Raw genomic sequence first — 12,636 nt, 5'->3', positions numbered from 1 at the left:
TCTAGCTGGGGCAGTGGGGTGTGTGGGAACCAGCAGACCTCTTCCCAGAAACAAACTCTGCCTTTTACCACTCAAAACACACCGTTGCTGCTGTGTGCTCACAGCAGTACTGTAACACCACCACCAGGATTTCTTCTCTGTTGTGCTCTGTATTGTGCCCATGTGAAAGACAGTGCCCTTCGCAAAGCGTTTGCCATCTCAAATACAGGAGGTGGCTGGTGGTGACAAGAAGATGGAGGCCAGGGAGTTGGGATGCAAGCTTATCTGAGTAGCCTGTAGGAACAAGAGGAGTGCTTGGGTTTCCTGGCTTCTGCTAGCATGCACAGCCACAGGGACCAGTCAAGTGTCAAGCTAAGCTCCTAGGAAATGCTTTTTGGCAAAGGGGTATCAGCAGAGCTGGGAGCTCTTAGCTTCCTTCTCCTTTCATTCTCTAGTAGGAACCATGGAAATATGGATTTCTTTTACTTCTTTTCACTCTCCCAAACCCCAGTGCCCTCAGCATGATGAGGCTGCCTGTGTGTTGTATTTCTAGGCAATGACATTACTTTTGCAGTGTCCACATCCAAGGAGACTAGAGGTGGCCACATACAGGTGCCATGTAGCCCAGGTCCCCAGAATTTGAGGAGGGTTTAGATTTGCCCTGTGTTGAAGGAGTTGAAGCCCTGCAGTTCAGATGTCAGTCTGGCACATGTGAGAGCAAGATTCAGGGCTCTGCTCCAACATGGACCTCCTAGGCAAGGAGGTGAGAGATTTTCTTGTGCCGTCTGAATTTAGGCATTTCTTAGCCTTTCTCCAGGCTCCCTAAGTAATCAGGGGAGAGGAGTTCCTCCAGGTTGCAGTTCAGAGCCCCTGTGTCAGGAGGATGAAGTGGGTAACATAACTCACTGCTCCGTTTCTGGCCATTGACTTCTGATTGGAACTGTCTCAGACTGTGGGCTCCTGTAGCCATTTGTCATCTCAGGGACGCAGACACAGAGCTGAGACCTCGTGTACGGAGGTGTACGTGGTCCTCAGTGTGCGTGCCCTCATGCACAGGATGGGGTGGAGGCTGGGAAGCAGAGCTGGGCACAAAATGGCAGAGTCCCAGGGTTGCATTCCTGGTTTTGTTTGTCACTGCGCATGGTGGGCAAGTGGAGGTGACAGCTCTTGCAGGCCTGGCAAACAGCACTCCCAGGCTGTGAGCGCCTAATGGGTGATCTGTACCAGTGCGACTGTTGTAACCTTAACCCAGGGAACAGTGTGGGGCAAGGTTACGTTAAAGTAGTGACTTGTCTCTGACTCAAGAGGCATCTGTGTCAGTGCCGAGTCTGGGATGCTGCCAATCCCACCATTCCTACAGGATAGCTCCATCATCTTCTCTGCTTTTGGTTTGTATTTGTAGCTCTCTGGCTGCAATATACTGTTAGCGCAAAAACATCCCGGGCCCTTGCTCACACTGTTGTTGCCCCTGATACCCAGTGCGCTACTGGTGCAGTTTCGAATTGGTGTCATGGGACAGATCCTTGGCTGGTGAGCATTGCATTGCCCCGTGGGGTGCGTTGGAGATGTTCCAGCTGGCACTAGCTGTGGGTGAGTGCAGGTGTCCTCCTTGGTTTCCTGTCCATGCAGAGACACGCTAATAGCCTGACTATAAGTCTAGCACCTGGGTTTATTCCTTATTGTGGAATCACAGAATAACATCAGTTCTCAGGAGGGCTCTGGGCCAGCCTGCACACCCGGAGCGATACCAACCAGATCAGGTTGCTCAGGACCTTGTGGAGCTGCATTCTGAATATCTCTAAGGATGGAGATCCCACAACTGGCCTTGGCCCTGGTCCAGTGTTTGACCACTCTTATCATGATATTTTTTCCCCTAATATCTAACTGGAATTTTCCATGTCTCAACTTGTGTCTGTCACCTCTTATCCTGTCCCTGTGCACCTCTGAGGAGAGTCTGACTCCATCTTCTCTACATCGTTTCACTAGGTAGTTGTAGGGAGCAATAAGATCCCCTGAGCTTTCTCTCCTTCAGCTGATCAAACCCTATTTCTGTCAGCCTATCCTCATTTGTCCTGTGCTCCAGCCCTGACCATCTTGGCGGCCTCCATCCCTTTTGGGAGCCTGTCTTGTTTGTCTTGTTTTAGGGAGCTCCGAAGGGGACACAGCACCTTAGATGTGGTCTCACAAGTGCCAAGTGGAAGTGAATAATCCCTTTCCTCGCCCTGCTGGCTGCACTCTTGCTAACGTGGTCCAGGATGCAGCTTACCTGCTTTGTGGCAAGGGCTCCTAGGCAGCTTTTTGTCCACCGGGACTCCTGGGCATTCTGCAAAACTGCTTTTTAACCAGCTGGCCCCCAGCCTGTCCGAGTGCATGCATCCTTTCCCAGATACAGGATGCTGCATTTGCCTTTGTTGAACTTCGTGAGGTTCCTGTCAGCCAATTCCTCCAGCCTTTCAAGGTCCCTCTGAATACCAGCCCTGCCTTTTAGTACTCTCCTTAATTTCGTGTCATCTGCAACCTTGCTGAAAGTGCACTTCATCCCATCATCTCAGGCTGCTGATGAAGATGTTAAGCAGTATCATCCTCAGCATCGATCCCTAAAGGGATGCCATTAAGAACTATCCATCAATTGGATTTTTTACAGCTGATCACAACCTTTTGAGCTTGTCAGTCCAGCCAATTTTCCACTCACCTTATCCAGTCTATGTCTCACCAAAATGGCTATAAGGATACTATGGGATTCTGTGTCAAAGGCCTTAAACTCAGGGTATACAACATTCACTGCTTTCCTCTCATCTGCACAGCCAGTCATCTCATTGTAGAAGGCAATCAGGTTGGTGCAGCAGTTTGCCCCTGGTAAATGCGTGCTGGTTGTTCCCAACCACTTTCTTTTCCTTTCAGGAGGATTTGCTCCATAACTTTCTCAGGGACTGAGGCAATGATGATTGGCCTGTAGTTCTCCAGATCCTCCTTCTAGAAGATTGGTGGGAGGTTTGCCTTTTGCCAGTCCTCAGGAACCATCCCTGATCACCATGACTTTTTGAAGATAATGGAGAGTGCCGTTACAATGATATTGGCCAGCTCCATCAGCATGCTCAGATGAGTCCCATCTGGTCCCATGGACCTGTGTATGTCCAACTGGCTTAAGTGTTCTCAAAGTCTGTCTTCCTCTCCCATAGGTAATGCTTCATGCCACTGTAGTCTACTAGGAAGTTCAGGGGACTGGGTGGCCCAAGGGCAAACCTTACCTGGTGAAAACTGACGCAAAAGAAGTGCCTTTGCATTTTCCATGTACTCGGTCATGATGTCTCCAGCCCCACTGAGCAGTGAGTTCACAGTTTTGTTAGCCTTGCTTTGGCTGCTGAAATACCTGCAACAGCCCATCTTGTTGCTGGGCATATCCGTCATACAATTCTGACTGAGCTTTGACTTTTCTATCTGCCTCCCTGCACACTAGGGTCACATCCCTTCTGGGAGCCTGTCCTTGTTTCCACCTTTTTGTGTTTTAGCTCCTGTGTGTCTTTAGTACATCTCTGGTGCTGCAGCTCCCTGCGCAACCTGTGCAGGAATACTGGCACAGCAATTACCTGAGCTTGCTGAAATGCCCCTGAGCCTGCCCAACATCCAGGGACCTCTGTGCTGGAAAGTAGAAAAGTGCTGCTTGCGGGGTGCATACCATGTGGCTGGGCAGCCCTGAGTGCAGAGTGGCATGGCCCAGGAGTCCGGAGGTGCCAGGTCAGCTGTGAAGGAGCTCAGGCTTGTGAGTAAGCTCAGGCTTAACCTCGATTTCATTATTACAACTGGAGCAAGAGAAACCAATATGGACCAGATTGAAACTAATTTTAAGACCCCAGTCTATGAGGAAAATTTGTAGTGGCTAAACTCCCAGAGGTGTCAAAAATGTTGTTTTTAAACTCTCTTCCTAGCATACATTCTGATACTGTGATCTGTCTTGAATGAAACCTAAAGAAACCAGCCTTCATCTGCAAAGCACAGGTGTGTGGGGGGGTTGGGACAGGTTGAACTGGTGAGCTGATTTAGGTATGTATGTTACATTGAGCACAGTCCTTGTGAAGATGGGCATAGATATTTCTTCAGCAATGGCTTTGCTGGTTTATTGGGACTTTGCTGTGAGCTAATTGCTGAGTAAAAGGAGAAATGAGGAGCTGATTCTCTACTTTTTTCAACTGCTGTAAATTAGGAGTAACTGGGCATTAAGATTATGGAGAAACTTGCTTTCTGGCTTTCCTGTTGTCACCTCCTCCAGCCAGAAAAGTGTCATGAGATCAGCTTGATGCTTCGTAGGAACAGTTTTGTTTTAACTCCCCTACATTGCTGGGGTAGCAATGAGCTGCTGTTTGGTTGCCTAACCTGTCTGGGCTGTATTAGAGCAAAATAGGCTGGTGAGACTCATGTAAGCAGCTGCACTGGCAGATCATGTAGGGCTGGTCCTCCAGCTGGAGTTCCCAGGGTGCTAATAGTGCTGGCCTCTCCCATGGGAGCCCAAATCCATCCTTGGTGCCTGCTCGGCAGCTCCCAAGCTCAGCGAGCCCCTGGCAAACCACCTCAGTGTGCAGACGGTCACCCTGGCTACTTTCTGCATGGCGAAAAATGTATTTTCACATTCTGAATTAATCGCATTAAACCCACCGTGTTTGTCCCCATGTCACACCAATAGTTTCAATAAGGCACTCTGCCTTGGTCAGCTTACAAGCAGCACCAAGTTAAAGGGGCTGGGGGAGGGAGGGATCTCAACTACAGAGATGGGACGGGGAGATGTGCAACTCCTGAGTTCAGCCCCAGCACAGAAATGTTGCCAGAAATGCATGTTCTCAGAAGTGTCTACAGTATTTTCAGTCTTTCTATAAGTATCAAAGTTATTTCCAGTTCATAACAGAACAAATGCTGATATTTACATTCTTCTAAATGTCAGTACTTTTGGTTCCTGTTATTCAGAATAGCTTTTGCCTTAATTGCTTCTGGGTTTGGTTTATGTAGCCAGTGCAGTGGAAATGCTTACCTCTTTTGAACTAGTTCAAACACCATGAAGCAAATCCAGCTGGGAATTCAGGAGTTTATTTTCTGTGTTTAATGAATCTCTTTTAAATGCAAGGTATATTTTATTGTGCTTTTTATTTACTGTGGATTTTCAGGGAACTTTATTTAATGAGTAAGAGCATTTAAAATACTTTTTCTTCCCCAATTTTTTATGAAGCTCTGTGTTCCTTCAAAATCAAATGCCTTTTGTAGACATGTGGGATGCCTGTGGGAACACAAAATAACAATCTGAAAAAAATAAATGCTAAGTTAAGTAACTTCTTAAGTAGAAGAGATGTGTGGTATCCTGATTAGCAAAAAGGAGTGTCAGGTTCGACATCAAGGCTATATTTGGTTGCAAATCAACATATGTTGATAGTTACCAGCTGAATGAGAATGAACTGTTTTTTAGGAAAATAACTTTGAAAAGGCAGAAAAAGAGTTACTTGCATTGTAAATCACATCTTTGCAGGATTTCAAACCATGACCTAAGGAAGATCTGACCTTCCTGTTTTGGGCCAGGCACCTTTCAAGCAGAGGGTGCCTGCTGAAACTGAAGCTGCCAGAGACTTTCATGTGAGGTGTGCAAGCAGATGAGGAACAAAATTGCTTTTATAGCTGAGACTTAGGCTCTGCCATAATTACAGAGCTGCTGCTTTCCTAGCATAGCTACATAGCAAATGCAGTTATATCTTTGAGATGTCTCCAGTGCCTCGTTCAGGAGGTATGGATAGAAGCTGTGTTGGTTGGAGCTGCTTGGGACATATTGACGCCCAGTAAGGACATCTGAATGCCTTTGTGCATCAGGCGTATTTGACCTTGCAGAGCGGCAGCAAAGGAAATCGTGGGGATTCACCTGCAGCATTTTCCTGCTTGGTTGGAACGCCTCTCACCAGCAGGGCTGCTGCACAGAACCAGCAGGCTGCCTTCACAACACCCATCCTCCCCTTGCCTGCGTGGGGAGGCTTCCTTGCATCCAGGCTTTAAAATCTGCTCCCAGGAAGCTGGGCAGAGCTTAGATCTTGCTTTTTGACTCAGCTCTCAAGTAGGTTATGCTTGCTGGAGTGTGAGCTCAGGTTGTGCCGGTGACCCTGAAACCTGCAGGGGAAACTAGGAAACACTAGTCAGGTGTTTCCTCATCAGTTACTCTGTCAGTTGCTCTCAGGTTTCTCTCTCCTTATCTTCTTTCGGAGCCTTCGTGCACATCTTTTTCTCTTTTCCTATCCCTTTTCTGTTCATCACCTCCTCTCCTTTCTCCCTCCACCGTTTTTCCATATCTTCATTTCTCCAGTTGCTCTCTGGTCCTTCTCTCTCCTTCCTGGGCTTAGCTGCATGAGCAATCCTCCGAAGCGAGGTTATGGGTAACACAGTGTTCTTTCAAGCTCTGCAATGCCATCAGCCGATCCCAGCTTCCTCTGGTTTGCATGTGGGTGTCTCTAGTCTGCGAGTTTGATGCTGGCTGTTCAGGCCTGTATGTTAGATGTGGCTGGTCCCGTCAGTCACATGCTATTACTTCTGCAGTGGGGCTGTAAGAGTGCACAAATATTTCCTGCTTGATACAGTATTGGATTTGGCTTCCCCTGACAGTTGTGCATCTTTTGCCTCCATGGACATTTGCCTGCTCTGGAAGCTGAATTGGGGAAAGACATTGCTGAAAAGAGGCATAAGCATTTAGTTGTAGGATGCACGTGGTGCTCTGTCCTGACCTTTCTGGAATATCTTTAGGCCGTTTGCTGTATCCTTATTAGCCTGGCAACTGGATCAGACATCAAGTCAGACCATGGACTGGGTGCTCATGTGTGGGTGAGCTTCTGCTCACACAGAGAGCTCCAGCTCGCTCTGCATGCGGTGAGAGCTTGGCTATGGTCAGTATATTCAGCTGGACTCTGGTCAGGTTTAATTCAAAGATTTTTCTGATGTGTTTCTTTGCAAAAAGGAAAGCAGCCTAACAAGATGAGGGAACTCTGTTCACTGCGTGCGGGAAGCTGACAGTCGCCTGCTCTGTGTGGACATCAGCCCTGGTTTGTCAGCTTTGCAGTGAGCTCTTAGCTTTTGGGGCATGCAGTCCTCAAAGCATGTCCCTGCGGGACCCGTGTTCAGGGTGAGCAGCTCGCAAGCCTGAGTTGTACCTGCCCTGGCCCACACTGTACTGGGGGATATGTGGCTTTGTGGCAAACCCCACAGCCCAGATCACTTAAAATGCCCCAGTATCTGCTAAGGCTGGAAAGCTATAAAGAACTATTTGTAGGAGCTTTATTGTTATAGAAATTCCTGAAATAGATGGGTGGGCAGAGCTGCAGAGGGACCACTGGAAACATCTGAGACTTCCGTTCCAGAGAGGTAAAGTGGGACTGTGCTTCCAGAGTGGGGAGAATTACTGCAGACAGCCCCTGTCCTCCCACCGCAGCCAAAGCGTCCCCTGCCTGCACACCCTGGCTCCTGGGTTCCCTCCGTGCCAGCTGGGCCCTGTCTTCCCCAGCCCTCCCTTCTCTGGCTGCTGGAGGAGCTGGCTCCCTCCTGGCACCCGTGGTGAAGAGTGGCAGGCAGGGAGAGGCCCCTTGCAATGGGGACAAGCAACCTTCTAGCTACCCAGTCCCCTAACTGCTCTCTGCAGCAACAGGCCGGTTCAAAACCAGGTCAGTGATGTTTTATCTGTCAGCTGCACCAAGCCTGCTTCTCTACCAGCAAATTATGCATTTCTTTTGACAGACCAATAAAATACTGTCAGATTTGTGGTCCCTGTGAAAATAGCCAGGGATACATTTTTGATGGCTTCTGAGTATGGGTTTCCTTGACCAAGGCCCTCCCACACATAGCTCCAGCACTGCCATCTATTGGCAAATGCCCTGCTGTGAGTGTGACTGCCACAGATCCATCCTGCACCCTTGCCAGGTCCCACAGGTCCCCGGCAGCATGGCTGAGCGAAGCAGGGAGTGGCCCAAGTTGCTGCTTTGGGGCTCTGCTCTGGGCTCTGCAGGCATGAGCTGCAGCTTGATGTGAACGAGCTGGCTGCCAGCCTTGCCCCACTGCGCTCCCGACACTGCTGCTGCACATCCCTTGGGTGCTGAATGAAATGGCCCAGATTGGGCTTGGGTGATGAGCGTGTGGTAGGCAGTGTAAACTCATCTGGGCAATGTCATCTGCGGACACCTGGACATGCATCTTTGACTTCTGATAAGTCTTTGGGATAGAAAAGTTTTTGGTTTCCCTAGAAACAGCTGACACAGGGGAGGTGTTGTGGATCAGACCTGTGCATTCCCCAACCTGAACAGTGACAAATTTCTCCTTAATAATAAACCCACCTCTGTGTGTTGCTCTTCCCTCTCTAGCACTCGACGCTGTCGCGCAAGTTTGTGGAAGTGATGTCTGAGTACAATGCCACACAGACCGACTACAGGGAGCGCTGCAAAGGGAGGATTCAAAGGCAGCTGGAAATCAGTGAGTAAAACCAGATGGTAAAACTAGCAGGGAAACTGCTGTGCCCAGCTGGAGGTAAAAGTCCTGTCTTAGTTCTCAGGGAAGGAGAACTGCTCCTGTGTTTGTGAAGCGCTTTCCTGTTAAAACCCCAGCACACCTCAGCTGTGTGTGTGTACATAGAAATGACAGGAATATGGCTCTTGCTGCGGAGATACAAATGTGATATTTCCCTGTTTTGGGGTGGCAAAAATGGAGCGGGTTGTGCTGGTTTGTCTGCCTGAGCTGTAAAATTGGTGATTCCCAGTGCCCCGTAGCAGGTAGTCCCTGCTGCTGACCTGGTTGGTAACTTCTGGGTTTTTGGAGTTTTGTTCACTGCTGGATTTAGTCTGGTGGCTGCTGAGGGACGCTTCTTGATGGCTTCCCAGCACCAGCTGTGGAATGTACCCTCTGATCTGGCTTGGGAAGTGCAGGGTTGGATTTGATTCCTGTTCTCTGCTGCCATGGATGGCTTGGGGATAGCTATCCATCAAACCCCAGTGGCTTGCAAGTGTTCGGCAAAAATACTTGGAGGCTGCAGGCAGCAAGGGAGGTTTTCAGCTCAGCGATACAACTGTTGCTTTATTAGCTGTCCTGTTTAAGAAAGCCAAATAGGTGAGTCTTACTGAGGGCCCTTGGCTCTGTCCAGCCAGTATCTGCATGAGGTGAGCGTTCTCACAGAAATCTCTGACATCTTCACCCCTCTTCTCAGCAGTGATGTGAGGACAGGCAGACCCATGCGAGGTATCGTGGTGGGGAGCATCTCCTTTCCTCCAGTCTCTGGAAGCATCGCTTTGCCTGCAGGGCTGGCAACATGCACTTGCATCCAGCAAACCACCAAAACTCCCCTGAGGTTAAGTGCTACACAGAAAAGGAAGAAATTTCTTCTTCCTTGTTTGCTGCTGATTTTGAATTCAAACAAGCTAGTGGGAATTGCTGACTCCAGTGTGTTTCTGTGACACCAGTCCCTGCCCACCTAGTAGCAGCACTTGGCTTTCCTCTGTGTGGTTTTTGTTTCAGGTGAGCATATCAGATACATATCAAACCAGACAAGTGAGTTCTTTTAGATGTGGGCACTCACTGTTGCCAGCATCTTTTCCCTGGTGCAGGAGCAGCATGGACCTTGGTCTCTGCCCCAAGCAGCCTCCCCTAACCCAGGACGATGACTGTTCTCAGGAGCTGTGGTGTTAGCTCTTGTCTCTGTGGTTGGGTAGAGACACTGCTGAGTCTCCTGATGAGACCCAAGCCCACTCTTTACAGTGTTGTGACTCCAGCTCTTGCCTCCATCTCCGGGTTTGCTGTTTCCCTTGTTGGCTTCTCATGCAGCTTTTCTGTCCCCTGCCATCCCCCTGTGCGGTGCAGCAGGGCATCTTCCTGCAGAGCCACAAAAAAGGACCTATAACATCACCGTAAGTAGGGGAATAAACAGGCAAGGGAGAATTCGGAGCAAGCATGTATTAAGAGATTTTGAAGATAATCTCACAGGCAGAGAGGTGCCACAGGTTCTTTGTGATAAAAATGTCAGAATCTGAAATGTGGTCCAGATTTTCTTCTCACAAACAAATGGGTGCTTTGTCCTCCTGGGAAAAGCCTGTCTTTCAAGATTCAGCATGAGTAATAGAGTAGAAGAAGGTCTTTGAGCCCAAATGGGGTCTTTGAAGGTCAGATATGAAAATGTCCTTCATGAGTTGGAAATGCCAGTGAATTTGGATTTTAGCGGGATATTTTAGCTTCTGTAGATGGCTAGGAGAAGGCTAGGCTGTGCATACCTTTTTTTTGTTAAGATTAGTTTCCATGGTGCATAATAATAAAAAAATGTTTCACACTGACTGAATAGAAAGATTGATTGACATGGGGCTCAACAATAGCTTGATGTTTAATGTAAAGCAGGATGATGAATGCTTGTCAGTGCTCCAGCTAACTGTGATTAATTTGATAACTTGATTCTTTAGGTGATATCCAGCCGCAGGGATGTCTTACAATTTAAACAGGTATTTAAGGTATTCCTATTCCTACCTTTTAAGAGAGGAGAAGATTTTAAAAGACTTAACCAGGTCCTTAATCATCTGCAGGGAAGCTCTGAAAGAAGCCTTCCTCTTGTTTTTGTTCACAGCCTTTGGAGGGGCTTTGTCCCTCTGCCTAAATTATGCAGTACTTGTGTCTGCCTTGTCCATCCTAGTGGGCTGTTGTGCGGTGCCCAATAGAGCACTGATAGCACATAAGAAAAAGTTGTTCAGGACTTGCTGTGGTACAGTTGTTGGGTGTGCATATGGTGTTGTGGTTAGTGATGATGAGGTTAATGATGAGGGAGCTGCTTTCCCTTTGGAGTGGAGGTCTGGAGTAGAGGCACCTGTAGCGGGAAGTAGGATGGGGTCTGTGCTGGGAAGATACTGGCCTGCACATGATCCTCTGCAAAGCTTGATTTCTCTGTCTTGTGAAAGCAGAAAGTCTCTCTTGGCAAAATAGGTTGTCAAAAGCAATGAGCTCATTGGGGTTTTGTCAGGAGTGCTTCCTGGACAGAAAGCCGTACTGTTTCCTCTGAGCATTATAGCCAGTATCTTCATTATCTGCTGCTTTATGTGGTCTTGAAAAGGCTCTTCTGAATTGAGCACTGCTGGGATGTGGTGATCACACAAATTCCTGAGCTCTGTTAGCTGATGAATCCAAAGATAGGAAGTGGCAGGAGCTCCAACACTGAAGCTAGTAAATAACTCAGGTTTGGAAAATATGAGATCTGGGACTTTGCAGCTATTCTGGGGTGGCTCTCCAGCATTCTGCAAGCTTCTCCATCTGAACTGCAGCTGCTTCTTGCTCTGGAAGTGGGACAGTCACTCCAGGCCCTCTTCCCAGGTCTGATGTTTGTGATGTGCTGATTCAGCATGTACCAGCCTCACACCTCCTCTCAGTGCAGCACAGAGGTGGCAATGAACAGCTACAGCAATACCTCCCTGCTGAAGTGCAGCTGGCTACAGTGGTCCTCCCCAAACTTCACCTATTCACCATGTCCCGCCTAGGCCATGCCGCTTCTAGCAGCGGAAAGGAAGAATGGCTTCTGTCCTAGTCTTACTAGTTGTCCTCAGTCCACCCAGCTTGCTCACTCCAATCCCAAAATGCACCAAGACACCAGATATCACAGAGGGATTTCAAGATGCACCATGTCCTCGGGTTCATGACAGCAGAACAGATTCCTCTGGCTGTTCCTTGCTCCAGCCCCGTTCCAGTTGGATCATGCCTCCCCACAGCAATGTCCTTGTGTCGGAGTCAGCGCGGTTAGGAGCCTTCCTTAAGCTAATGCTCTCTGAAGTCTGGACATCATATGCTGCTTGTGATGGGAGGTGACACTCTTTCATTTTTTCCTCTCAATTTTGTCCATTACAAGAAATGACATCTTAAATCTAATTAGATTTTGCTCCCAGAGAAATTGAATTTGAGGCTTGGAGGAGTTTTCTGTGACGGCTGTGCAGCTTTGATGCCATGGAGGTGCTGTGCAGAGGCTGCTTGTTTTCATGAATGATTTTGTTTTGTGCGAGACTGAGGATCCAAAAATAAAATATCTGTTGTCTCCAAAGGCACTGAGAGAATTAATCAGCCTCTGCCCCACCATGCTAGACCAGGTTAACTGATGTGCAGAAATGCAAGATATAGATGTCTCACAAACTACCCTTGAACTAGGACTGTCAGGGGTAGATCTGGCCCAAAGGCCCCCCTCTGGAGCCTTGAGTGATTTGAAAGGCCTTTGGTGCTTCTCGTGCATGTGTTTAGGCCTGTGAAGGCAGGAGCACTGACTGTGTGCAGAGAGCTGGGCTGGGCTGCAGAAATTGAACAAACTGTGCAGAGCAGGCTGGGTACTGCAACAGACTCCTTTAGATTTCCTATGGCACGTTCATCTCTGGAATTGCTGTAGGATTTATCTCATTGAAAATGTCTTACTGAGTCAAGATAAACGCTTTACGCAACCTGTGGAAGTCTACCTCTGTAGCCCTCCCTGTCTGCTCCACTCTCCATCATCTTTGAAAGGTCATGGAGAACAGGAGAGGTGCCYGAGGACTGGARGAAAGCCAAWGTCACCSYAGTCTTTAAAAAGGGCAAGAAGGAGGACCCAGGGAACTACAGGCCAGTCAGCCTCACCTCCATCCCTGGAAAGGTGATGGAGCAGCTCATCCTGGA

The 12,636-nt window shown here is 48.5% G+C and overlaps 1 protein-coding gene across 3 annotated transcripts in view; it reads left to right on the top strand.

Annotated features, from left to right (window-relative positions):
- The window catches only part of STX1A (syntaxin 1A), a 126,706-nt gene that overhangs the window by 101,184 nt on the left and 12,886 nt on the right, over positions 1–12,636 (top strand). For all 3 annotated transcript variants that reach the window (XM_026084251.1, XM_026084250.1, XM_026084252.1), the window contains one exon: positions 8,346–8,454. In XM_026084251.1, coding sequence (XP_025940036.1) covers positions 8,346–8,454 — 109 coding nt within the window. The remainder of the gene's footprint in view (positions 1–8,345; positions 8,455–12,636) is intronic.

This window comes from Apteryx rowi, unplaced genomic scaffold (genome assembly GCF_003343035.1).
Source record: "Apteryx rowi isolate R43461 unplaced genomic scaffold, aptRow1 scaffold_632, whole genome shotgun sequence".
NCBI lineage: Eukaryota > Metazoa > Chordata > Aves > Apterygiformes > Apterygidae > Apteryx > Apteryx rowi.
The sequence above is the reverse complement of the archived record's forward strand: the minus strand, read 5'-3'. Positions and strand labels throughout refer to the sequence as shown.